At 42.7% G+C, this 25,297-nt stretch overlaps 1 protein-coding gene and 1 long non-coding RNA gene across 2 annotated transcripts in view; both read left to right on the forward strand.

Moving 5' to 3' along the window:
- Positions 1-11,145: 11,145 nt before the first annotated feature.
- On the forward strand, positions 11,146-12,801 carry LOC143768092 (uncharacterized). The gene is made up of 3 exons (XR_013213790.1): positions 11,146-11,308; positions 12,366-12,507; positions 12,637-12,801. It is a non-coding gene; the product is annotated as an uncharacterized LOC143768092 (long non-coding RNA).
- Positions 12,802-12,889: 88 nt separating this feature from the next.
- The window catches only part of LOC143768263 (uncharacterized), a 33,678-nt gene continuing 21,270 nt past the window's right edge, over positions 12,890-25,297 (forward strand). The window contains exons 1-4 of the mRNA XM_077256957.1: positions 12,890-13,022; positions 13,106-13,200; positions 13,399-13,489; positions 15,860-16,821. Coding sequence (XP_077113072.1) covers positions 12,890-13,022; positions 13,106-13,200; positions 13,399-13,489; positions 15,860-16,821 — 1,281 coding nt within the window. The remainder of the gene's footprint in view (positions 13,023-13,105; positions 13,201-13,398; positions 13,490-15,859; positions 16,822-25,297) is intronic.

Genomic DNA, 25,297 nt, shown 5'->3' on the forward strand with positions numbered 1-25,297 from the left:
TGAAGGGGATTTATCTATATCCCACTTCCCAGTTCCGGTTTGGTACTTGCAGCTCTCTGGCGCCCCCCCTTACCCTCAGGTCAGACTGGGTACTGCACCCAGGATAATTAGTCGCCAGAAAGGCTGCCTTATTTTGTACTGGCTAATAGGCACACTGCAGCGAGAGCGATATAACTACTCCCACTCAGGCAAGAGCAATAATTATTAACGCCGCCAGTCGCTACAAAGCCTCCCAAACGCACAGGACAAATCCGCTGCCACCAGCTCTGATTTCTTACGTAGTAACGGGTCCGGAGCCAACCCAAATTAGTAGTGTAATTCACTTCAGAGGACGTGACAGTTCATTATAGAGCAAGGAGAGACAAAGCCAGTAATTTTATATTTTACTCCAAAAAAGGTAGGCAGTGTTTACAAAAGGTAAAAGGATAATATAAAAGTAGACAAATCGTATGTCCAGTACAATTACAAATAAAATGAGATTAAAGATGAACAACACTTACATTTCGTTCATATCATTTCATCTCATGGCTGACCGTGTGCTGTGGGGGCTGGGCACACATCTAGATGCATATCACACATCTGTCTCACAGCTAGACTCAGGACAAAGACTAGTGAAGACTGAGGGTTCACTCAGTTATCTACGTGCCAAAACCAAGACACTCCCAATGTGGTGACCTCACTCAGAGGCTGAATCCTCCCCTTTCTTACAGTTATGACAAACCATTTCTATACATAACTCGCTGGATGAACCTCGTATGAGAACGACACCATGATCAGGATGTTTACCACATCAGGGGGGTTCTTTTAAGTATAAACACGGCATAGATACATGACCCGCTTACAGAGAAATCCGCTCCTTGCAACTCGTTGGGGATAGCTCCTAGTGATTTCAGGGAGCTATAGATCTCTCGATGGACATCCGGAATATATAATCCTTATATCTCTAGCCCGGATCGGTGCCAGTATACATAACTTTAAAAGAACAATAGAGTCCCATGCTTTCTGGAGCAGGCTGTACCAGTTTTGGCTGGTATTAGACTGGAGTGGGGAATGAGGGATTTAGGGAGAGATGGCTTTTGCAGCACAGGGCCATATAAATTCTTCAATGAAGCTGGCAGGCTCGTCTCACATTACGGCTGTATAGCAGGGGGGAGGGAGAAAGAGTGGCTTAGAATTCCAGCCTTGTGCTGGCAGGCATAGGAAGCTGCAGCTGAGAGCCCTGTATGTCTAATTGAAGTAATCAGAACTTCTATTTCCTCACACCTCCCCTTTTTGGACTGCTACGAAAGCAGAACCTCACGGTACTCCTCCATGCGCACCTCGGCAGGTTCGCCCCAGTGGGACAACCCATCTGTATTGCCATGCTTGCTGCCCTTTTTGTGTTTCACAGTAAAGTCGTACTGTTGGAAGGCAAGGCTCCAGTGTAGCAACCTTCCATTGGTTCCACACATGGCTTGTTGCCAGCGCAGAGGGTTGTAGTCAGTCACCACAGTGAAGGTGCGACCGTACAGGTAGGGCTGCAAACGTTGCAGGGCAACAAATAAGTGGTGTTACCTTAGACTACAAAGTCTGAAAATGCAGCAGATTTATCAAACAACTTGGGAAAATTAGATAATTTGATATATCTGGCACATTTTAATAATTAGACAGTATTGATATATCTATAATACAAAATCTTTAGGACAGAACACATCATATATCACGTGGCCCTAGACCTATGTAACCGGACCACCAAAGGCAATAGCCATGGAAATACTAAGGCCAGATTGTAAACATGCAAGAATGGAGTAAAACAATCCACCAAAAAGATAAAAGGAAAAGTATTTTTTTTTAGCTTAATACATAAAAGGCACTTCAACAACAATAACAACCATATCAGTGACAAAGTTTTTAGAGGCAAGGAATCAGGAGCAACAAGAAAAAATCACGTGCAACACCACAGGAACAGCCTAATTATTAGAGCCTAATAACCAGACCCATAAAATAAGTAAAGTGACAGTGTATCAATTATATCCAGAAAAATCAGTGAGACTCCTGTTACTATGTCAGCGCAAATATAGCAATATCTACTGTAAAGTCATAGTATTCAAACATATAAGCGCTGACTATAGCAGCACGAGAATCACACATAGTAATTGCCCTTACCCATGGCTGTCCTGTAATGCTGCACACACTGCCCCAACGCGCGTTTCGCATGGGCTTCTTCAGCGGGCTGTCAGTCATATGCCTCGTTCAGATGAACGCATTATCCATACAAGTGCTGTCCATGTTAAAATTGGATAGCACATGGACATTGTCTGTAAGCAAAGTACGAGAACACAATACATAGAAAGTACTTGTCATGTATGGACTAGCCATCATTATAATGAACAGGGGTTATGATATAAAGCTGCATGATCCGTCACCATCCTGGATCTGTCTAAGTACAGTTGTCAAGTGCTGTTGGGTGTAAGGAGAATGTGGGCACTGATGAATAGGAGGGACCAGATTCTGAGTAGAATTTAGAAGGAGGGGACAGGGTAGTGTTAGGTTAGTGAACTGAGATGACCTGTCTAAAGAGATGTGTTTATAAAGCACTCTTAAAAACATGGGGGCTAGGTATTGGTGGGATCGTCAGAGGTAGCGCATTCCAGAAAACTGGTGCAGCATGAGAGAAGCCTTGAAGACAGAATTGGGAGGCTTGGATTATAGGTACCTTCACACATAACGATTTCGTTAACGATATCGTTGCAACGTCACGCTTTTTGGTGATGTAGCAAGGATCCCGATAGCGATCTCGTTATGTGTGACAGCGACCAACGATCAGGCCCCTGCTGGGAGATCGTTGGTCGTAGGGAATGATCAGGACCTTTTTTTGGACGCTGATCACCCGCTGTCATCGCTGGATCGGCGTGTGTGACGCCGATCCAGCGATGTGTTCACTTGTAACCAGGGTAAATATCGGGTTACTACGCACAGGGCTGCGCTTAGTAACCTGACATTTACCCTGGTTACCATTGTAAAAGTAAAAAAAAACAAAACAGTACATACTCACATTCCGAGGTCTGTCAGCTTCCCTGCACTGACTGTCAGCACCGGCCGTAAAGCAGAGCACAGGGGTGACGTCACGCTGTGCTCTACTTTACGGCCGGTGCTGACACAGTCAGTGCGGGAAGCTGACGGCGGGGGACGTGACAGACCTCGGAATGTGAGTATGTACTTTTTTTTTTAAAAAACTTTTACAATGGTAACCAGGGTAAATATCAGGTTACTAAGCGCGGCCCTTCACTTAGTAACCCGATGTTTACCCTGGTTACCCGGGGACTTCGGCATCGTTGAAGACAGTTTCAACGATGCCGAAGTCATTCCCCTGATCGTTGGTCGCTGGAGAGAGCTGTCTGTGTGACAGCTCCCCAGCAACCGCACAACGACTTACCAACGATCACGGCCAGGTCATATCGCTGGTCGTGATCGTTGGTAAGTCGTTTAGTGTAACGGTACCTTATGGAGGACATTAGTACAGGGGCGTACATCAAAATCATGTGGCCTCATAGCAGAACTTCTAATTGGGCCCTCCTCCTCCCCCCCTCAAAAAAAAAAAAACCAAGTTAAAAATTGGCAGATTTACAGAAGAGTGTATCTCACTAACTTTGTAAGCACTTAGAAAATAATATTCCTCCTATCGAAGCCCCTAGATTGCCCTTTCAGTGCCTCAATACGGCACACGGTATGATGAACCTACAGTACCTCCCTCAAATCTCCACAGGCAAAGTATGGTGACCCCAACACATTATGATGCCCCAACTGTGATTGCCAGACAGCTCTCCATACAGTATAACGGCCCCCACAACCCTCCACTCAGTATGATGGTCCCTCACATAGTGGCGTAACTAGAGCCTGATGGGCCCCAGTGCAACATTTTGACCGCCCCCCCATTCTGATATATATATATATATATATATATATATATATATATATATATATATATATATATATATATATATATATATATATATATATATATATATATATATATATATATATATATATATATATATACTCAATCCTAGTATATATGTCCCTCATACTGTTAACAGCTCTGGCAAAAATTGAGAGACCACTGCAAAATGTTCAGTTTGTCTGATTTTTCTCTTTATAGGTATATTTTTGGAGTAAAATGTAAATTGTTCTTTTATTCTATAAACTTCTGACAACATGTCTCCAAAGTTCCAAGCAATAAATTTTGTATTTTTTTTCTGAAAAATAAAAATGGTCAAAATTAAAACAAACAAACCGTGCTTTCAGACCGCAAATAATGCAAAGAAAACAAGTTCATAATCATTTAGAAACAACAATACTAATGTTTTAACTCAGAAAGAGTTCAGAAATCAATATTTTGTAGAATAACCATGATTTTTAATCACAGCTTTCATGCGTCTTGGCATGCTTTCCATCAGTCTTTCACACTGCTTCTGGCGCAAAAATGTAAGCAGTTCTTCTTTGTTTGATGGCTTGTGACTATCTATCATCCTCTTGATTACATTCCAAAGGTTTTCATTGGGGTTCAGGTCTGGAGATTGGGCTGGCCATGACAGGGTTTTGATGTGGTGGTCTCTTAATTTTTGCCAGAGCTGTATATAGACTGATGAGCAAAAGAGTAACAATGTTTTGAATTTTTTACTTGCAGGTGCCATAACTCATTATCCACTACTGTTCCGAACATGAAACTACCATCATTTTATAGACACTCATCTTGACTATCTCATACATCAATTTAACTTGCAACTATTTAGCATATGATTAGTTATGCAGACTCTTGTCATGTCACTGCATTGTTACTGTTTTAGTCCTAAAAATATAAATTTTAATTTTTATAATTTTCTTAGTATTTTGTAAATCCACCTTTTGATTTTCAACACGGCCTGAATCCTTCTGGGCAGCTCTTGATCAGATTCAAGTATGTCTCAACCGAAATCTAATCTCAGGTCTCTTCTACACATTCCCCATGTTGGTGCATACTGGTCTCCTCACTTGGGTCTGTGTACAGCTTTTCTTCACCTACCCTACAAGTGTTGGATTGGGTTGAGGTCTGCGGACTGTGGAGACAATCCAGCACCTTTAGTTCATTGTCATTGAACCATTTTTTCTCCAATCTCGGCATATGCTTTGTCGTTGTCGTGCTGGAGCACTATCTCCTCCTTTTCATACCCATAGTACTCGAGTGTAGGAAGTAACTTGTCTTGTAGGATACTAACATATAGCTCAGCATTGAGACCACCATCGATCCTGGTCAAGTATCCAATGCCTATGGCTGTAAAACAACCTCATATCTTCAGGCTTCCTCCACCGAAAATGGTTAGTGGTTGGGTGAAGCCATTTATTGTCAAACTACTGTGTTTTCTCTTTTTAAATCATGAGAACCCAAAACATCCAAATGACCCTGATCAAAAGTTTACATGCCCTGGTGATATCGGCCTGATAACATGCACAGAAGTTGACACAAATGGGTTTGAATGGCTACTAAAGGTGACATCCTCACCTGTGACCTGTTTGCTTGTAATCAGTGTGTGTGTATAAAAGCTGAGTGAGTTTCTGGAACCCAGACAGACTCTTGCATCTTTCATCCAGCCACTGATGTTTCTGGATTGTGAGTCATGGGGAAAGCAAAGAATTGTCAAGGGATCTAAGGAAAAAGGTAGCTGAACTGCATAAAACAAGAAAAGGATACAAAAAGATATCCAAGGAATTGATAAAGCCAGTCAGCAGCCTTCAAACTGTGATTAACAAATGGAAAATAAGGGGCTCTGTAAAAACAAAACCACAGTCAGGAAGACCAACAAAAATGTCGTCCACAACTGCCAGGAAAATTGTTCGGGATGCAAAGAAAAACCCACAAATGTCAGCTGAAATACAGGACTCTCTGAAATCTAACAGTGTGGCTATTTGAAGATGCACAATAAGGAGGCACTTGAAGAAAAATGGGCTGCATAGTCAAGTCGCCAGAAGAAAGCCATTGCTGCGCAAATGCCACAAAGCATCTCTCCTACAATACGCAAAAGAGCACAGAGACAAGCCTCAAAACTTCTGGAACAAGGTAATTTGGAGTGACAAGACCAAAATTGAACTTTTTGGCCACAACCATAAACGTTCCATTTGGAGAGAGGTCCACAAGGCCTATGATGAAAGGAACACTATTCAAACTGTAAAGCACTGAGGTGGATCACTGATGTTTTGGGGATGTGTGAGCTACAAAGTCACAGGACACTTGGTCAAAGTTGAAGAAAAGATGAATGCAGCACGTTAACAGCAAATACTGGAGGTAAATTTGCAATCATCAGCCTGGAAGCCATGCATGGGACGCATGCAAGCGACCTGTTATCTGGAGTGCCCATTTCAGTCTCCTGACCTCATTATCATTGAGCCACTCTGGGGAGATCTCAAGTTTACAGGAACTGGAGGATTTTTGGGCAGCCTTACCATATGAGAAAATAAAGAACCTCATCCACAACTACCAGAAAAGACTTCATGCTTTCATTGATGTTAGAGGGGACAATACATGGTATTTAAGAATTGGGGTATGTGAACTTTTGATCAGGGTCATTTGGATGTTTTAGGTTGTCATTATGATTTTAAAAAGAGAAAATACAGTAGTTTGACAATAAATGGCTTCGCCCAACCACTAACCATGAGTGGACAAAAAGTTTTGGTGTTATCATTCATATTCTCTGAAAAAAGGCCAAGAAAGCAAAAATTCTGCAGGGGTATGTAAACTTTTGAGCACAACTGTATTATGAAGCAGTGACCCCTGTTACAGCTAGGGGGCGCTGTGTGTGTGCTCCTCAGGATATGCATGAACCAAAGAGAAAAAGAGACATACCAAGATATGGGGAACACCCTAAATATGATAATATATAGAAAAAGTTTATTTATTACAATCCAAACGACACATACCACATGGACAGTAGTAGCATAAAAACATGAGCATTAAAAACATCAATAGTAAAGACCATCTCAAAGGAAAAAGAGTGAAAACCCCCAGACCGAGGGTCAGGTGCACACAGTAGCCCTATGTAATTCAATAACCGTAATGCAAGGATTGTTGTAGGACATGACAAAGTGTACTGAAAATACTGGCATACAAGGTGAAAATTCTGTACCTATAGGATAAATAGGAATCAATACCCCAGTTACCTAGTTCTTGCCAAGAATAATATCACCATATATCTATATTTAGGAAGTCCACTGGAATAAGTGGACCCTATATGACCAGCCAAACTACATAGAACCATTTAGTGCCTATATACCAGTAGACCATAGGCTGGCTTGTCCAGCACTCAGTACACCCAATGAGGGAGGTATTTAACAAACAAGTATATAACACTTGTGTGTGGCCAATAGGTACGTAACATATATGACCAAGCCCCTCAGCTCAAGAAGATGAAAAAATGCACTCAATACGATAATTATATCCAACAGGCATAGAAAACAGGTACATGTGCCCACTGTGACCACCCATGCGAAAAGATACTGCTGTCTGCATGGAACAATAGCCAAAAATGCAGCTGACATCTACAACACAAATACATGGGGAGAAGGTGGATACATGACCTGTGAGAGCATGACGGAGCAGTCCGGGATAGAAGATATCACTGCCAACCTATATCGCCGCACTGCAAGTCCCATAACTCATGTCCATACAGGGAGTGTGCACGACCCCAGAAAAGGTCCAGGGGGGGATTAAGAACCCGACGCGTGTCGCCACCGCTGTGGCTTCATCAGGGGTAAGAAATGGTATGCATGGATGCATATCTGTGGTTATAATGGTGATAATGAGATAGTGACAGGCAGGATTGTAAATGGCCGGTATGTGTCGCAGAGGGAGTCTGCGCTGTAAGCCTGAAATAATGTTGTTGTTTTGGGACCTGTAGTCCCACAAGTGTTTGTATAGTTGTGAAGGAAGGCTTGCAGGGCTAGTTTGAGAGCTGGGCGGGTCGAATTAGCCACACACACCTTCTATCTATGGGAGTGGTTACAACTACATAATGTGATCATGGTGTGGTCACATGGCTCTGTAATTATCTCTGTGGTCTCTGTAAGGCCGGTTTCACACGTCAGTGGCTCCGGTACGTGAGGTGACAGTTTCCTCACGTACCGGAGACACTGACACACGCAGACCCATAAAAATCAATGCATCTGTGCAGATGTCATTGATTTTTTGCGGACCGTGTCTCCGTGTGCCAAACACGGAGACATGTCAGTGTTCGTGGGAGCGCACGTATTACACGGACCCATTAAAGTCAATGGGTCCGTGTAAAACACGGACCACACACGGACCTTCTCCGTTTGCAGTCCGTGTGGCGTGCAGGAGACAGCGCTACAGTAAGCGCTGTCCCCCCCACATGGTGCTGAATCCGCAATTCATATGTTCCCTGCAGCAGCGTTTGCTGCAGAGGAAATATGAATAATAGTGTTTAAAATAAAGATCTATGTGTCCGCCGCCCTCCCACCCCCTGTGCGCCCCCCCCGCTGTTCTGAAAATACTCACCCGCCTCCCTCGCAGTGTCCTTTCCTGGCCGCCCCTTCTACTGTATGCAGTCACGTGGGGCCGACGATTAGAGTCATGAATATGTGGCTCCAAACGCTGCTGCAGGGAACATATGAATTGCGGATTCAGCACCAGATGCTGGTAGTACGTGTGGTACCCAGCACGGTGCGTGTGGTACCCAGTGGGCACATGGGCGGCACACGTGTGCCACACTGATGTTCACCAGAAACGCAGGGGCACACGGACATGGATAATTCCGGTACTGATTGTTTCCGGTACCGGAATTATCTGGACGTGTGGGACAGCCCTAATGGAGAGTGTGTAGATCCTGGACGGCTTGTGTGTTGGGAGGTCCTGAGTGTGGACCGGATCCCTGAATAGCGCACTGAGAGGCTGTGGATCTGTGTGTTGGGAGATCCTGGGAGTAGGATCGGATCCCTGAATTGTGCACTGAGAGACTTGTGTGTTGGACGGTCCCAGGTGGGGACGGATGTCCTGAACAGCACACGCAGTGGCCTATTTGTTGGACGGTCCCAGGTGCAGATAGATGTCCTGAAGAGCGCACGGAAAGGCAGAGTGTATGCAGAGTCTGTGATGGCACTGCACTGGGGGAGGTACAGCCCGTCTGAGGATCTGGACTGACTGATGTGTGCCTGCCAGGCAAGTTGGTGATCCCAGTTCGGCAGTTTCCCTGGAGGAGAGAGGACTGACAGGAGGTCAGCGTGTGGAACAGGAGCTCCAGGTAGGTTATGCCCGGGAAGGGGGCTATCATAATGGCAGAGAAATATCTGCCAGTGGAACAGACTGTTGTTGTGTTCCATGGACATTGATGAACTGTGTGCATTGACAGGGGGTCAGTTAATGAACTGTGCGGTCACCCATGATAACATGGAAGATGCTCTGTTTTCTTCATATAAGATAGAGGATGCACTGTTTTCTTCACATAACATGGAGGATGCGCTGTTTCTTCACGTATCATGGCGAATGTGCTGTTTTTTTTTACATAAGATGGAGGTTGCGCTGTTTTTTTCACATAAGATGGAGGATGCACTGTTTTCTTCACATAAGATGGAGGATGCGCTGTTTTTTTCACATAACATGGACGATGCGCTGTTTTCTTCACATAACATGGAGGATGCTCTGTTTTCTTTACATAAGATGGAGGATGTGCTGTTTTCTTCACATAACATGGAGGATGTGCTGTTTTCTTCACATAAGATGGAGGATGTGTTGTTTTCTTTACATAAGATGGAGAATGCACTGTTTTCTTCACATAAGATGGAGGATGCACTGTTTTCTACACATAAGATGGAGGATGTGCTGTTTTCTTCACATAACATGGAGGATGCGCTGTTTCTTCACGTATCATGGAGAATGTGCTGTTTTCTTCACATAACATAGAGGATGCTCTGTTTTCTTCACATAAGATGGAGGATGCACTGTTTTCTTCACATAAGATGGAGAATGCGCTGTTTTTTTCACATAACATGGACGATGCGCTGTTTTCTTCACATAACATGGAGGATGTGCTGTTTTCTTTACATAAGATGGAGGATGCGCTGTTTTCTTTACATAAGATGGAGGATGTGCTGTTTTCTTCACATAAGAAGGAGGATGCGCTGTTTTCTTCACATAAGAAGGAGGATGCGCTGTTTTCTTCACATAAGATGGAGGATGCGCTGCTTTCTTCACATAAGATGGAGGATGTGTTGTTTTCTTCACATAAGATGGAGGACGCACTGTTTTCTACACATAAGATGGAGGATGTGTTGTTTTCTTCACATAAGATGGAGAATGCACTGTTTTCTTCACATAAGATGGAGGATGCACTGTTTTCTACACATAAGAAGGAGGATGTGCTGTTTTCTTCACATAAGATGGAGGATGCACTGTTTTCTTCACATAAGATGGAGGATGCGCTGTTTTCTTCACATAAGATGGAGGATGCACCGTTTTCTTCACATAAGATGGAGGATGCGCTGTTTTCTTCACATAAGATGGAGGATGTGTTGTTTTCTTCACATAAGATGGAGGACGCACTGTTTTCTACACATAAGATGGAGGATGCGCTGTTTTCTTCACATAAGATGGAGGATGCGCTGTTTTCTACACATAAGATGGAGGATGCACTGTTTTCTTCACATAAGATGGAGGATGCGCTGCTTTCTTTACGTAAATGGAGGATGTGCTGTTTCTACTCTAATTTATATCAGAAAAATCAACGATGCTCATTCTGTGTCTACTGCAGATAAAATGGAGGATTCGGTTTTCTTTATATAAAATGGAGGATAACGCTCTCTTTCTCTCTCCCTCAGTTTACCTCAGATATATTGGAGGAGGTTCTCTTTCTACCTCAGACACGATGAATGATTCTCACTGTTAGTCGGCCTCAAATAATTTGAACAACAGTCTTCCTCAGCTAAAATGGAGGACACTCAGAATGACAACTATAGTGGATTCTCTCATAATCTTCCTGACAGGACTGAGAACTGTCAAGTTTTTCTCTTTTCTCTCACTTTTCTAACTTGTCTCACCCCTGGGGGTTGATGGGAGATGTAGTTCTGTTCCCTGTACATTTATATAAAGTAGAGAAGTAGCAAGAAAAGTCCTTTACCTCCCCTGCATGTTTATGACAGGACTTCAGTCACATGCAGTCTGTCAGAGAGTATAACAGTCTCCGCACTGTTATATATACTCCTCCCCAGATCACATGACTGTGACATCATGACAGGTCCTGTGCACACAGAACAGCCATATATGTGGTGTGGGGCTCTGCAGGTGGAGGTATGTGCTTGAGATTCCCCATTACTATCTGTCCGTATTAGGCTTTATTCCCACATGCACGTCCAGAAAAAATAGAAAAATGTTTTCATCCATTTTTCATGTACATTGCATTTATACAAAAAAGTAAGACCCATCCCAGATGCCGTCCGTGGACAGTCCATTTTCTTCTCGGACCCGTTCACTTGAGTATACGAGTTCCTATGGTGCTCGTTGTCATTATTTGCATCAAATTCTTCAAAATGGTGCACATGGTATATACATTTTGCTCAAAATTAAAAATGCTCTTTATTTTTTCCTTTTATCTGTTTGCACCTTTTTTCAGCGCAAATTCGCATGTTCCTCTAAAACTAAGAGAGAAAAAATTCAGATGTACATAAATTGAGGTGTGGGAGAGAATGTGGTAAAATTGCACAAAAAGTGGCAATTAATGAATCAGTTGGAAAGTTTGAAGACCCCAAAGACAATGGAAAATATAAATACCCAAACGGGGATTTACATCCGAAAATGAGCTAAATAGAAGAATAAGGAAATAATGAAAAACATGTGAAAAACACAAAAAACTAGACCTAAAAGGATTGGAGTGATTTTATGTACATCTGACATTTTTGCTTAAATTTTGTGACATTTTGTCAGAACATGAAAATTTTTGCTCAAAAGGTTAAAGACAAAAATAAAAATCCTTGTTTTATTTTGTACAAAATTCACAAACTAGGTGCGCCATTTTGAAGAATTTGGTTACAAAAAAGAAGCTTAAAAAAAAATGAAAGCATTAATCTTTTCAGGAATTATAATTATATTATATTATAATATATACGGTATATTGATTAATCCCACTTTTATTGTCTGTAAAAAGACCTTTGATGTTTGTACCTCAAGTTCCCCATATTATTCATTATCTGAATTTTTTATGATCTAAATCATTTTTGATCCCAACTGACAGCAAATTCACAAAGCTGTAGATGTATGAGATGCTTTACCAGATTATAGAAGCATCACTGCTCCAGTAGTGGTTTATTTTGCCTATTTTGTATGAATGTATCATCTTCCTTCTATTTAGGTTCCTAGTAAATGCAAACTTTTTAGTTGATATCTTCTCCAAAATTTACCTCATTGACCCAAGGATAGATATGGACAAAGACAAGATGGCGGAGAGGATATTACACCTCACTCTAGAGATTCTCTTCCGGCTTACTGGAGAGGTGAGAGATTGTGATGACATCACATTACATCATTCTTATCTGTGGGAATAACAGATGGACAGTACTGGAGAGGTGAGGACTCTGGAAATGTCTGTAGTGAGATTTATTCATGTGTCTCTCCATAATCAGGAATACACAGTAGTGAAGAAGACCTCTACTGAGCGCTGTCAGGACCCTGTGTTTAAGGGATGGGGAAGACCCCTGAGTCTAATCACGGGGCCTCCACCTCACCACCTGATACATGAGGACATCAATGACCAGAAGATCCTAGAACTCACCTACAAGATGACTGAGTTGCTGACTGGAGAGGTGACACTGCTGGGAATGCTGGGACATTATACAGTAATGCTATGAAGGGATCTGGGGATGACGGTATCATTTTATGTGTCAGGTTCCTATAAGGTGTCAGGATGTCTCCATCTATTTCTCCATGGAGGAGTGGGAGTATTTAGTAGGACACAAAGATCTGTACAAGGACGTCATGATGGAGGTTCCCCAGCCCCTCACATCACCAGGTAATAGACAGGACTAAATACACACAGCCTAGAATTATCTGTATGTAAAGAATGAATTCAGTCCCTGTATGTGTTTCCTCCAGATCTATCCAGTAAGAGGACAACACCAGAGAGATGTCCTCATCCTCTTCCACAGGACTGTAAACAAGAAGATTCCAATGTTCCTCAGGATGATCAGGTAGATGGAGAGAAGGTGTCATGAGATCTCCCCTATGATATGTAGACGGCTGTGAAGGTCTTGTGCTCAGTCTTGTTTTATCCACCAGTATTATATGTTTTATATCTGTGTAATGAGAACGGTGGAGATGGCAGGATTAGAGCTGATCATAGATGTGACTTCTCCATCTGTTTGTGACTTTTACAATATTTGTTTCAGGGCGAAGATCTGACCCATATTAATACTACAGAGACATATGTGAGGGGGGATGAGCGGTGTAAAGAGGAGATTCCTACAGATAACCGCCCAGGTGAGTAGTAACCACCTGGTCCAGGGAAGTAATCAGAAGCACTTTGCACAGTAGTAATAATATTTAGTGATCAGTGAACATTCTCGGAAAGGTGTTATCTGAGCATGCTTGGATACTGATTGAGTGTCTTCGGCGTGCTCGAAAAATGTTAGAGTCCCCGCACCTGCATGTCTCGCAGCCGATCGACAGCCTAAAGGCCCCGTCTCACTAAGCGATTTACCAACGATCACGACCAGCGATACGACCTGGCCGTGATCGTTGGTAAGTCGCTGTGTGGTCGCTGGGGAGCTGTCACACAGACAGCTCTCTCCAGCGACCAACGATCAGGGGAACGACTTCGGCATCGTTGAAACTGTCTTCAACGATGCCGAAGTCCCCCTGCAGCACCCGGGTAACCAGGGTAAACATCGGGTTACTAAGCGCAGGGCCGCGCTTAGTAACCCGATGTTTACCCTGGTTACCAGCGTAAATGTAAAAAAACCAAACAGTACATACTCACCATCTGATGTCCGTCAGGTCCCTTGCCGTCTGCTTACCACACTGACTGAGCGCCGCAAAGTGAAAGTACAGCACAGCGGTGACGTCACTGCTGTGCTGTGCTCTCACTGTACGGCGGCACTCAGTCAGAGCAGGAAGCAGACGGCAAGGGACCTGACGGACATCAGATGGTGAGTATGTACTGTTTTTTTTTTTTTTACATTTACGCTGGTAACCAGGGTAAACATCGGGTTACTAAGTGCAGCCCTGCGCTTAGTAACCCGATGTTTACCCTGGTTACCAGTGAAGACATCGCTGGATCGGTGTCACACACACCGATTCAGCGATGTCAGCGGGACCTCAACGACCAAAAAACGGCCCAGGCCATTCCGACACGACCAGCGATCTCGCAGCAGGGGCCTGATCGCTGGTACGTGTCACACATAGCGAGATCGCTACTGAGGTCGCTGTTGCGTCACAAAACTTGTGACTCAGCAGCGATCTCGCTATGTGTGACGGGGGCTTAACACATACAGGGATTGCCTAAACACATAACATTTTAATCTCTCATTCCATGGTCAAAGTGAAGCATTTGACAGAGGGAGTCCTCTCCTTCTGTAAGCACGTCAACCCTCCCACTGCGTAGGGGTGTGGCCATATCAAGACAAGTCAAAACAACCTATTCACAAAAAATTGTATATGGCCCAAAATGATAGTATAAATTTTTTTTTATTGGTATAATACACAAAATATAAAATATATTAATCAAGTATAGGCATAGTGAGCAAACAAACACACAGCGACAATACAGCAGGAAGAGATGAATGTATAAACAGTCAGATAATTAAGCAGGTGCATCAAATATAGATAAGATAAAATATAGATAAGGTAAAGGATACACCAAATAATCCGCAGAGCCAAAGTGCTACGAATACACATGCACATACATTATAGAGAGAAGTGTGCAGCAGATATAAATATGAATGTAACTAAATACGTGTAGATATCTCCCGCTGGACAGGCACCAGGTCCGGACATGTGTTTTGGCATGTAGCCTTCGTCAGGGTAAGTGGTGTCAGGCCAGCAGGAGGCACTCTAAATACCGCCCCAGACCAATGGAAAACCCCCGGTGGTCATTTTTGGCACATGTCACGGATGCACAGTGTGCCATGTTCCTACTCCACCGTGTCATCTGAGGGGACCGGATCAGATCACGTGAGCGTGATCAAGGTCCGGTCCTATTATCCAGCTCGGGCTCAAATAGAGATGTGGTGAGGAACGGACCTGCGAGCCGGAACTGCGCATGCGCACTGGCCATTTATGTAGGTTGTTTTAATCACAGGGTGCTAAAGGTTTGCTGTGTACCTGATAGATTGATTATATGCCTACCAGACTAAAATAATTAAAAAATCCCCAAATTCCAATAAAAAAAATTTAATTTGAGAAAGTAAAATATGCCATATTTGAAATGCTATATACTATGAAACTATTTCAATATTTATTTCCCATGGCAAATCCCATGAAAAAAAGAAAATAATATACTATCCCATAATTGCTGTTTTTGTTTATACTGGTATTTTGATCACTTTTTATTTCATTTTTTTTATAAGGAGGAATAAACTACAGCTCCGTACTGAAAAATAACAAGCCCTAATACAGCTGTGTCGACAGAAAAATGAAATAGTTTTAGTTTCCAGAAAAAATCAAACAACAAAAGGGTTTTGTGCAAAAAAAAAAAGTAGTAAAACATAAAAAATATATAAATTTGGTATTGTCACATTGACACGCAGAATAAAATGAACATTTGGACTGCAAGCACAATATGACAGGTTCTCTAACATTATAAAGTTCTGGTTATATTATTACAAAATAAATCTGTTGTATTCTTGGCAGATATCTTCACCACGAACTCAGAGAGACATCTGATATCCTCAGAATTTAAAGCTGAAGATTGTGATATGACCCCAGGTACATATGAAAAGTGTGTCATTATCACAGATATACCCTCACCCTTTCACGATAAAGATATATCTTCTGATTCATCGCAGACTGTTAAGCAAAATAAAAGTAACAGAAAGCTAGTTAAAGAGCGAAGATCTCACACAAGTTTGAAGACATTTTTATGCTCAGAATGCGGGAAATGTTTTAATCATAATTCTGATCTTGTTACACATCAGAGAATTCACACAGGGGAGAAGCCATATTCATGTCCAGAATGCAGAAAATGTTTTAATCGAAAGTCAAATCTTGTTGAGCATCAAAGAATTCACACAGGAGAGAAGCCATATTCATGTTCAGAATGTGGGAAATGCTTTACATGGAAGCCAACTCTTGCCATACATCAGAGAATTCACACAGGAGATAAGCCATTTTCATGTTCAGAATGTGGAAAATGTTTTGTCCAGAAATCAGATCTTAGTCGACATCATCGAATTCACACAAGAAAAAAGCCACCGTCATATTCATGTTCAGAATGTGAGGCATTTTTTAAATGGAAATCAGATCTTGTTACACATCAAAGAATTCACACAGGGGAGAAACCATTTTTATGTCAAGTGTGTGGAAAATGCTTTAATGACAAATCTAATCTTGTTACACATCAGAGAACCCACACAGGAGAAAAGCCATTTTCATGTTCAGAATGTGGAAAATGTTATAGGACTAAAGTGGATGTCATTAAACATCAAAGAAATCACACAGACGAGAAGCCATTTTCATGCCCAGAATGTGGAAAATGTTTTAATTGGAGATCAAATCTTGTCAAGCATCAGAAAACTCACACAGGGGAGAAGCCATATTCATGTTTAGAATGCGGAAAATGTTTTAAGCAGAAATCAACTCTAAAGGCCCCGTCTCACTTAGCGACGCTAAAGCGATCCCGACAACGATACGACCTGTCAGGGATCGTTGCTGAGTCGCTATGTGGTCGCTGGTGAGATGTCAAACAGTGAGATCTTACTAACGATCGCAGCTGCGATCTCACTGTTTGACATCTCACCAGCGACCTGTAGTGACCTGTACAACGATCTCACATGGGAGCTATTATGACGATTCAGTGTCTGAGTCGTCAACGAGGTCGTTGGTAAGGTGTCAAACACAGCGATGTGTGCTACCCAGCGGGACCTCAACGATCAAAAAAAGGTCCAGGCCATTCCGACACGACCAGCGATCTCACAGCAGGGGCCTGGTCGCTGCTACGTGTCACACAAAGCGAGATCGCTATGGAGGTCGCTGTTGCGTCACGAAACTTGTGACTCAGCAGCGATCTCGCTAGCGATCTCGCTTAGTGAGACGGGGGCTTTACTATACATGAGAGAATTCACACAGGGGAGAAGCCATTTTCATGTTTAGAATGTGGCAAATGTTTTAGCCATAAATCAGCTTTTGTTATACATCAGAGAAGTCACACAGGGGAGAAACCATTTTCATGTTCGGAATGTGGGAAATGTTATAGGGCTAAAGTAGATCTTGTTAGACATCAAAGAAGTCACAAAAGGGAAATGCCAATACACAACAACTTCATAAACAACAAAGAGCTCACACCGAGGTAATTTTTGGTCTTCTACTCGTACAATAAACCTATTGTTTTTAAGATGTTTATTTCTTCTGCAGCATTAAAAGACCCATAACATTTTTAGTTTTCAATTGACGGAACTGTATGGTGGCTTTTGTGTGGGTTGGGGGTAGGAGGTTGACAAAGTTATAAGTACTCAAAAAGATTCACTGAAACTGTGATTTTCCTTTATTGGCCATAAGCTGTATACTAATAAAAGGTCACAATCTTTTTTTTCTTTGCTTTAAACAGACTGTCTTAAATCACAAAACCATACAAAAGTAATCCATTTAAACTGAGTCTCATCACCACATAATCGATCCCATATACATATTTATACAATTCTAGAAAGAAATTGGAACATACTCCTACAAGATCCTTCATGAAAGGGCATTTTCTGAAAAAAATTACATTTCGTCAAGACCCCCGACAAATATATTTTGGCGCCAAAATGGCACAATACCTCGGACCTAAAATCTATTGTTCCATTTGTCATATCCCGGAATATAGGAGGGGGGTATTGATAAAAAGAGGGCCTAGCTTTGAAAAAACCCTATGTTTTTAAAAACTATTTTATTTAACAAAATCACCTTTCACAATGATCAAAAAGTAATTCTAATTGTTTAGAAAAACTTTTATCCTATTCTGCAAAATGATAACTCCTCCACATCAGTTACCATCTCATATGGTGTAAATTTTCATCCTTTCAAACATTTTTTTCAGTTTCAGAAAAATATGATAATCAGATGGGGCCTAATCAGAAGAATATGGTGGATGATCGACAATTTCATTGAGTTTTTGCAATACGAGACTGGTGGTCCTACAAAAGCAAGACACCTTTGAAAAGTTTACCTTGTGGTGGTTGCACAATTTTGACCCAAAGTTTGGTAATATTCTCCTGCGATTGACTTAGCAAAAAGTATTCAATCATTGTCCCAGACAATGGAGGCAAGAAGTTTTCCAGCAGGCTTCTTTGCACAAAACATTTTTGGCCAAGAAGCACCAGAATGATTCCACTCCTCACCTACTCTTCTTCTCATCCTTAACATTTATAACTTCCACACGTTAAAAATCAGTGTTCTGGATTTTAATGGTTGAATAAGATGTATATTGATTTCCTAACTTTGTTGATGTCATGATACAGGTGTTTCTGACAAAATTAGAATATCATCAAAAAGTTAATTTACTTCAGTTCTTCAATACAAAAAGTGAAACTCATATATTATATAGAGTCATTACACACAGAGTGATGTATTTCAATGTTTATTTCTGTTAATGTTGATGATTATGGCTTACAGCCAATGAAAACCCAAAATAATAATAATTAACAAAAAAATCTGCAACGGCTTCCTAAGCATTTACAAAGGTTTCGTAGTCTGTTTCAGTAGCTCCACAATCATGGGGAAGACTGATGACTTGACAGATGTCCAGAAGGCAGTCATTGACACTCCAAAAGGAGGGTAAGCCACAAAAGGTCATTGCTAAAGAAGCTGGCTGTTCACAGAGTGCTGTATCCAAGCATATTAATGAAAAGTTTAGTGGAAGGAAAAAGTGTGGTAGAAAAAGGTGCACAAGCAACAGGGATAACCACAGCCTTGAAAGGATTCTTAAGAAAAAGCCATTCAAAAATTTGGGGGAGATTCACAAGGAGTGGACTGCTGCTGGAGTCATTGCTTCAAGAGCCACCACACACAGATGTATCCAGGATATGGGCTACAAGTGTCACATTCCTTGTGTCAAGCCACTCATATGATCAATAGACAACACCAGAAGTGTCTTACCTGGGCCAAGGAGAAAAAGAACTGGACTGTTGTCAGTGGACCAAGGTGTGGTTTTCAGATGAAAGTAAATTTTGCATTTCATTTGGAAATCAAGGTCCCAGAGTCTGGAGGAAGAGTGGAGAGGCCACAATCCAAGCTGGTTGAGGTCTAATGTGAAGTTTCTACAATCAGTGATAGTTTGGGGAGGGGAGCCATGTTATTTATTGGTGTAGGTCCACTGTGTTTTATCAAGACCAAAGTCTACAAGGAAATTTTAGAGCACTTCATGCTTCCCTTTGCCGACAAGCGTTTTGGACATGGAAATGTCATTATCCATCCGGACTTGGCCCCTGTCCACACTGCCAAAAGAACCAATACCTGGTTTACAAACAACAGTATCACTGTGCTTGATTGGCAGCAAACTCGCCTGACCTTAACCCCTTAGAGAATCTATGGGGTATTGTCAAGAGGAAGATGAGAGACAGTTTACGAAAAAAGCCCCCGTAAAAATATATAACCTTTATTAACATTAAAGAACAAGTACACAAAAATACCCAAAAGTAGAATAGCCTATATGGTTAGGGCTCTAGAAAATAGTAGGGAGATATCCACCACTGATAGGACAAGGGTGATGTCTACCCAGTCACTAATAACCTCTATAAAAAAGATAAAGAGGTGTAAGCCCACCATCACATAACATATAGTAGTACCAGTGACAAAACAGTGCTGTCATATACTCATACAATAGACGTGCAGATATAGGTGATATATCCCTAGACACTATATTCTAATAACTATGCCTACCTAGATGCGGAGGTTGGCACCCTAAGAAATACGAGAATGGCGCCCCCACTCGTGCGATGGCTATCCCTAGTCTCCTAATTATGCCCTATAAGATGATAGTTAGAAATAGAAAGCCAGACGGCTTGTCATAACAATGTAATGATATATTGTATTTTATAACAAAGATAGGGCCAACCAAAAATGTGATGTAAGGCGATAGAAAGCATCATTCACCCCCCATGCGCATAGTAGATGAGAGACACCAGACCCAACAATGCTGACGAGCTGAAGGCTGCTATCAAAGCAACCTGGGCTTCCATAACCCCTCAGCAGTGCCACAGGCTGATCGCCTGCATGTCATGCCGCAATGATGCAGTAATTGATGCAAAAGGAGCCCCGACCAAATATTGAGTAAATTTACTGATCATACATTTCAGTAGGACAACATTTTGGATTTTACAATCATTTTTCAAGTTGGTGTTATAAAGTATTCTAATTTACTGAGATAACGACTTTTGGGTTTTCATTGGCTGTAAGCCATAATCATCAACATTAACAGAAATAAACACGTGAAATAGATCACTCTGTGTGTAATTACTCTATATAAATATGAGTTTCACTTTTTGTATTGAAGAACTGAAATAAATTAACTTTTTGATGATATTATAACTTTGTGAGAAGCACCTGTACATTTCTTTGCCAGAGATTCTGTACTTGATGACGATAAAAACAATACTCGATTTTGCTAAAGTTTCAATCTTCAGCTGACAGGGTAAACTTTTCTCAACTCCTTATTGACGTATGACGTACTAGAATGTCATGTGCGGGCTCCCATGCCCGAGCCCGCAGGCTCTAGGCAGAAGATGACTGAAGTATTCGATAGTAGGGATGCATCATTCAACCCATCGGCGCACCCGAGACGTGCCAGCAGGACTCCGATGTATTACCGTGACAGCTCGGGGTATGTATGGTCTCCGATCCAGATCCGAAGATTGTGACCTGTACGTGCGTGCTGACTATCTAATATATAAAGGTGTGTGTGTGTCGGCCACATCCACTCCACATAGCCCCGCCCACTCCGCATCCAATCACTAAGCATCTTTTATTTCACCAGAGCTGTTTCAAAGATGAAAGCTGAGCTGTGATTGGTTGCTATGAGCAACAGTTTTCCTTGTAGACAGTTGTGGTAACTGAGGCCTATTGTTCTTATCATTTCTATGGTGTTCTCGTCCTTCTGTAAAGCTGGAAATAACACAATTTATTACCAGGCCGACACAGACCACCCTATGACACAGACTGCAGGGGGCCCAGAATCAGGAACTTCTCTTTGGCATGAAGCATCTCATTAACTTACATATAAAAAAAAAATCAGATTAAAAAAAGAAACACAACACTGATTTTTCCAAACTAGGTATAATTTTAATCAGTGTAGCAGCGCCAACCTGACAACTTTGGCTCTGACGGGATGATGTGGGATATTAGGGGTAGTAGTCTGGTGGCACTGACGGGATGATGTGGGATATTAGGGGTAGTAGTCCGGTAGTTCTGGCTGATGGGATGATATGGGATATTAGGAATAGTAGGCCAGCGGCTCTCGCTGATGGGATGATGTGGGATATTAGTGGTAGTAGTCCAGTGGCTCTGGGATGATGTAGGATAATAGGGGTAGTGGTCCGGCAGCTCTGACGGGATAATGTGGGATATTAGGGGTAGTAGCTTGCTGGCTCTGGCTGACAGGATGATGTGGGATATTTGGTGTAGTAGTCCGGTGGCTCTGGCTGACAGGATGATGTGGGATATTAGGGGTAGTACTCCGGTGGCTCTGGCTGACGGGATGATGTGGGATATTTGGGGTAGTAGTCCGGTGACTCTGATGGGATGATGTGGGATATTAGTGGTAGCAGTCCAGTGCTCTGGCTGATGGGATGATGTGAGATATTAGGGGTAGTAGTCCTGTGGCTCTGGCTGATGGGATGTTGTGGGATATTAGGGGTAGTAGTTTGCTGGCTCTGGCTGACGGGATGATGTGGGATATTTGGTGTAGTAGTCCGGTGGCTCTGGCTGACAGGATGATGTGGGATATTAGGGGTAGTACTCCGGTGACTCTGATGGGATGATGTGGGATATTAGGGGTAGTACTCCGGTGGCTCTGGCTGATGGGATGATGTGGGATATTAGGGGTAGTAGTCCGGTGGCTCTGGCTGACAGGATGATGTGGGATATTAGGGGTAGTACTCCAGTGGCTCTGGCTGACGGGATAATGTGGGATATTAGGGGTAGTAGTCCGGTGACTCTGACAGGATGATGTGGGATATTAGGGGTAGTAGTCTGGTAGCTCTGGCTGATGGGATGATGTGGGATATTAAAGTGCGTGTGATAGAGAGAGATAATCATTATAATTTGCTATAACTAACCACAGTTAATTACTATGGCCGGGCAAAGCTGGGCTCTTCAGCTAGTTACTAATAAAGCGCTATCAATGTTTCAAGTGAATGCTTTCGAGAAGCATCCTCCACTCTCCTGGATAACAACGAACTCCGTGAATCCCATCTATGAAGCAATTGGTTGTGATCCAGGCTGAAAGTGCCATTTAGATGGTTAAACAGTAGCAACGGAAGATGCTGGCTACAGCGGCTACCTATATACTAAAAGCAAAAAAGGAAGATGCGATCACAAACAGACTGAGAAACCTGCACTTATTACGGGTGTGTACCGCCCAGAGGAGACATGATGAGCAGACAGTGACCTCTGCTGGCCACAACCAGGATTGCTCTCACTGCTTCTTCCTCTGGTCCTAACCGGCAGTGAATGCCAATAGGGGGCACTCCAAGTGATTGACCTTTGTTTTGGGTTGTTGGGTAAAACACTAGTTTACGTTGGCCTAAATGGGTGTTTATAAAGTTTTCCAGTGCACTATATGTCATAATGAATGATGTCATTCAAATCTAGAACTCGTTCCATTAAAAAAACACAAAAAAAACAAGCCGTGGAACAGCTTAATCGACTGAAAAATAGAATATTTATGCCCTTAGAATAAAGGGAGGAAAAATAAATGAAGCGCAAAAACAAAAATGTGCCTCAACGAGAAGTCAAAGTAATGACACCATAGCACAGTGGGCAGCTACGAGGTTAATCCATTGCCCATGATTACGCTGGAAAACAGTGAAGTGTGACATCATTAGGTGCTGCTCGTTCTTGCATAAATCGGTCTGTGATGTCATATTGAAAAACAGCAAATATCCCGAGGGGCTGTAGCAACAGATCTGGGGGGCCCACCATTCCTATTCTCAGGAAGCAGTGCCCCACCAGGTGGTGGTGAGGAAACTTCAGACCTATATTTTCATCACAATCTTCATGGACAGGAGGTATATGAGCCCCCCAAAGTCCTACTGTGCTCTACTCACATAAGCCCTTCTCAATCTGTATGCTTCCCCCTTGTAAAATAACATCTACACTCGCCTCTGCTGACGACTCTGTTCCAGCAGTTGTTGGCACTGGGTCTCCCGAGGCTTGCATGACATTATGTCACGCAATCCCTGCGGCCGATCAGAAGCCTTGTGCAATGAGAAGTTTTGATGTTGCTGAAAAGGATTGTGATCTAGTGAAACATCATCCACAAAAGAAGAAAGAAAATAAAAAACAAAATTGTGGTGCAAACTTCTGACACAAAAGTAAGTCAACTAATAGGTGGTGTAATGCGGACCAATGGATGTTCTGGTTCGTCAAATGTAGTCCAAAGTTTGGTCTCAGTACTTGACCTTGAACCCAAAAGAAGTCAATAGAGACCCGAACTTTGGTGCTGTAAAATGGTTGTAGTAAGGGTTAGAGGGCTGCAAAAGGAAGCAAAATTGGGGTAAGAGCAGAACAAACAAAGGTGGATAGGAAAATTATTTAAAATAACAGAATTAGAAAAATAATAATTTTGAACCAGGAGGCGGAGGTCAAAGTGGAGGAGGAGGTTGGGGTGGATGTGGAAGAGGCGGAGGAGGTGTTTTTGTTTTTTTTGGAGGGGTTGGGGTATTCTGAAAACACATTCTGTGGGGGCACTCTCCATAGAGGTAGTGTCTGTATATAGGCCGTGTAATAATCTGCACTTTTTTTGGTGAAAACAGTGCGGAGAGCATCAAATAGGGGATGTGGTCTTGGTACTGCTGGTGGTGGTGTATCTGCTGCAGGGAGAGAACGTGGTCGATCTGTGCCTGCTACAGTATGTGCCCAAATGAGCCACCTTCCTCTGGTGCACCCAGGCGACAGGACACTCAGCATAATTTCATAGGCCCGAGTCCTGCTGGAAAAATGGTGAGGCCAGAACAAGCAGAGGCAGCATTAGATTGGATGGCTGACAGTGCCTCCAGTTCCTTCACATTGTCTTGCACCCGGTCTCCTGCTGAAAGCGCAGTTGGCATCTGAGAAGCATGGGCATCTGTTTTCCACCTAACCCTTTTACAAATCAGGCAATCTGTCGGAGCCCCAAGTCATGCAGCAGTCATTTCTGCTTTTTGATGGCTGGGGTTCCGTGGGTCATCCACCTGACGCTGCCCCACAGGAGGAAGACACTGAGTGCACTGATGCCCAACCACTTGTTCAGTTGGAAGATGACTATGTGGGAAGGTTAGTGCAAATGGTCAGCAGACCACCACAGCACCTCTGATGATGAAGAAACACTGGGGCCAACTGCTTGTGTCTTTCTGCAGTGTGCAGACCAGCAAGGAGGGCAGGGGTGAGGAGAGGGTGGAACATCGGGCGGGGGATTATTATTTTTAATTTTTAGAGCACTATTGATTCCATGGTCTGTACATGAGGAGGTTACATACAAAACACAAATAGAGATTACAATGAACAAACTAATAGTGACAGGTACAGAGTGGAGATGACCCTGCCCTTGCGGGCTTACATTCTACAGGATGGTGGAGAAGGAGACAGTAGGTTCGGGGGCTGCCGCAGCTCCGGTGTTGGTGAGGAAGCGGAGGGGTCATTGCAGGCTGTAAGCCTTTCTAAAGACATGGGTTTTCAAGTTCCACTTGAAAGTTCCAAATGTAGGAGATAATTGGGGGTGTTGGGGCGCAGAATTCTACAGGATGGGGAATACTAGGGAGAAGTCCCGCAGGCGATTGGATGAGGAATGTAAGATTGTGGAGGAGAGAAGGAGGTCTTGGGAGGACCAGAGCTTACGTGGTAGAGAAGATATTGGGAAATTAGTTCAGAGATATATGGGAGAGACAGATTGTGGATGGC

Source organism: Ranitomeya variabilis, chromosome 4, assembly GCF_051348905.1.
Source record: "Ranitomeya variabilis isolate aRanVar5 chromosome 4, aRanVar5.hap1, whole genome shotgun sequence".
NCBI classification, from domain to species: Eukaryota; Metazoa; Chordata; class Amphibia; order Anura; family Dendrobatidae; genus Ranitomeya; species Ranitomeya variabilis.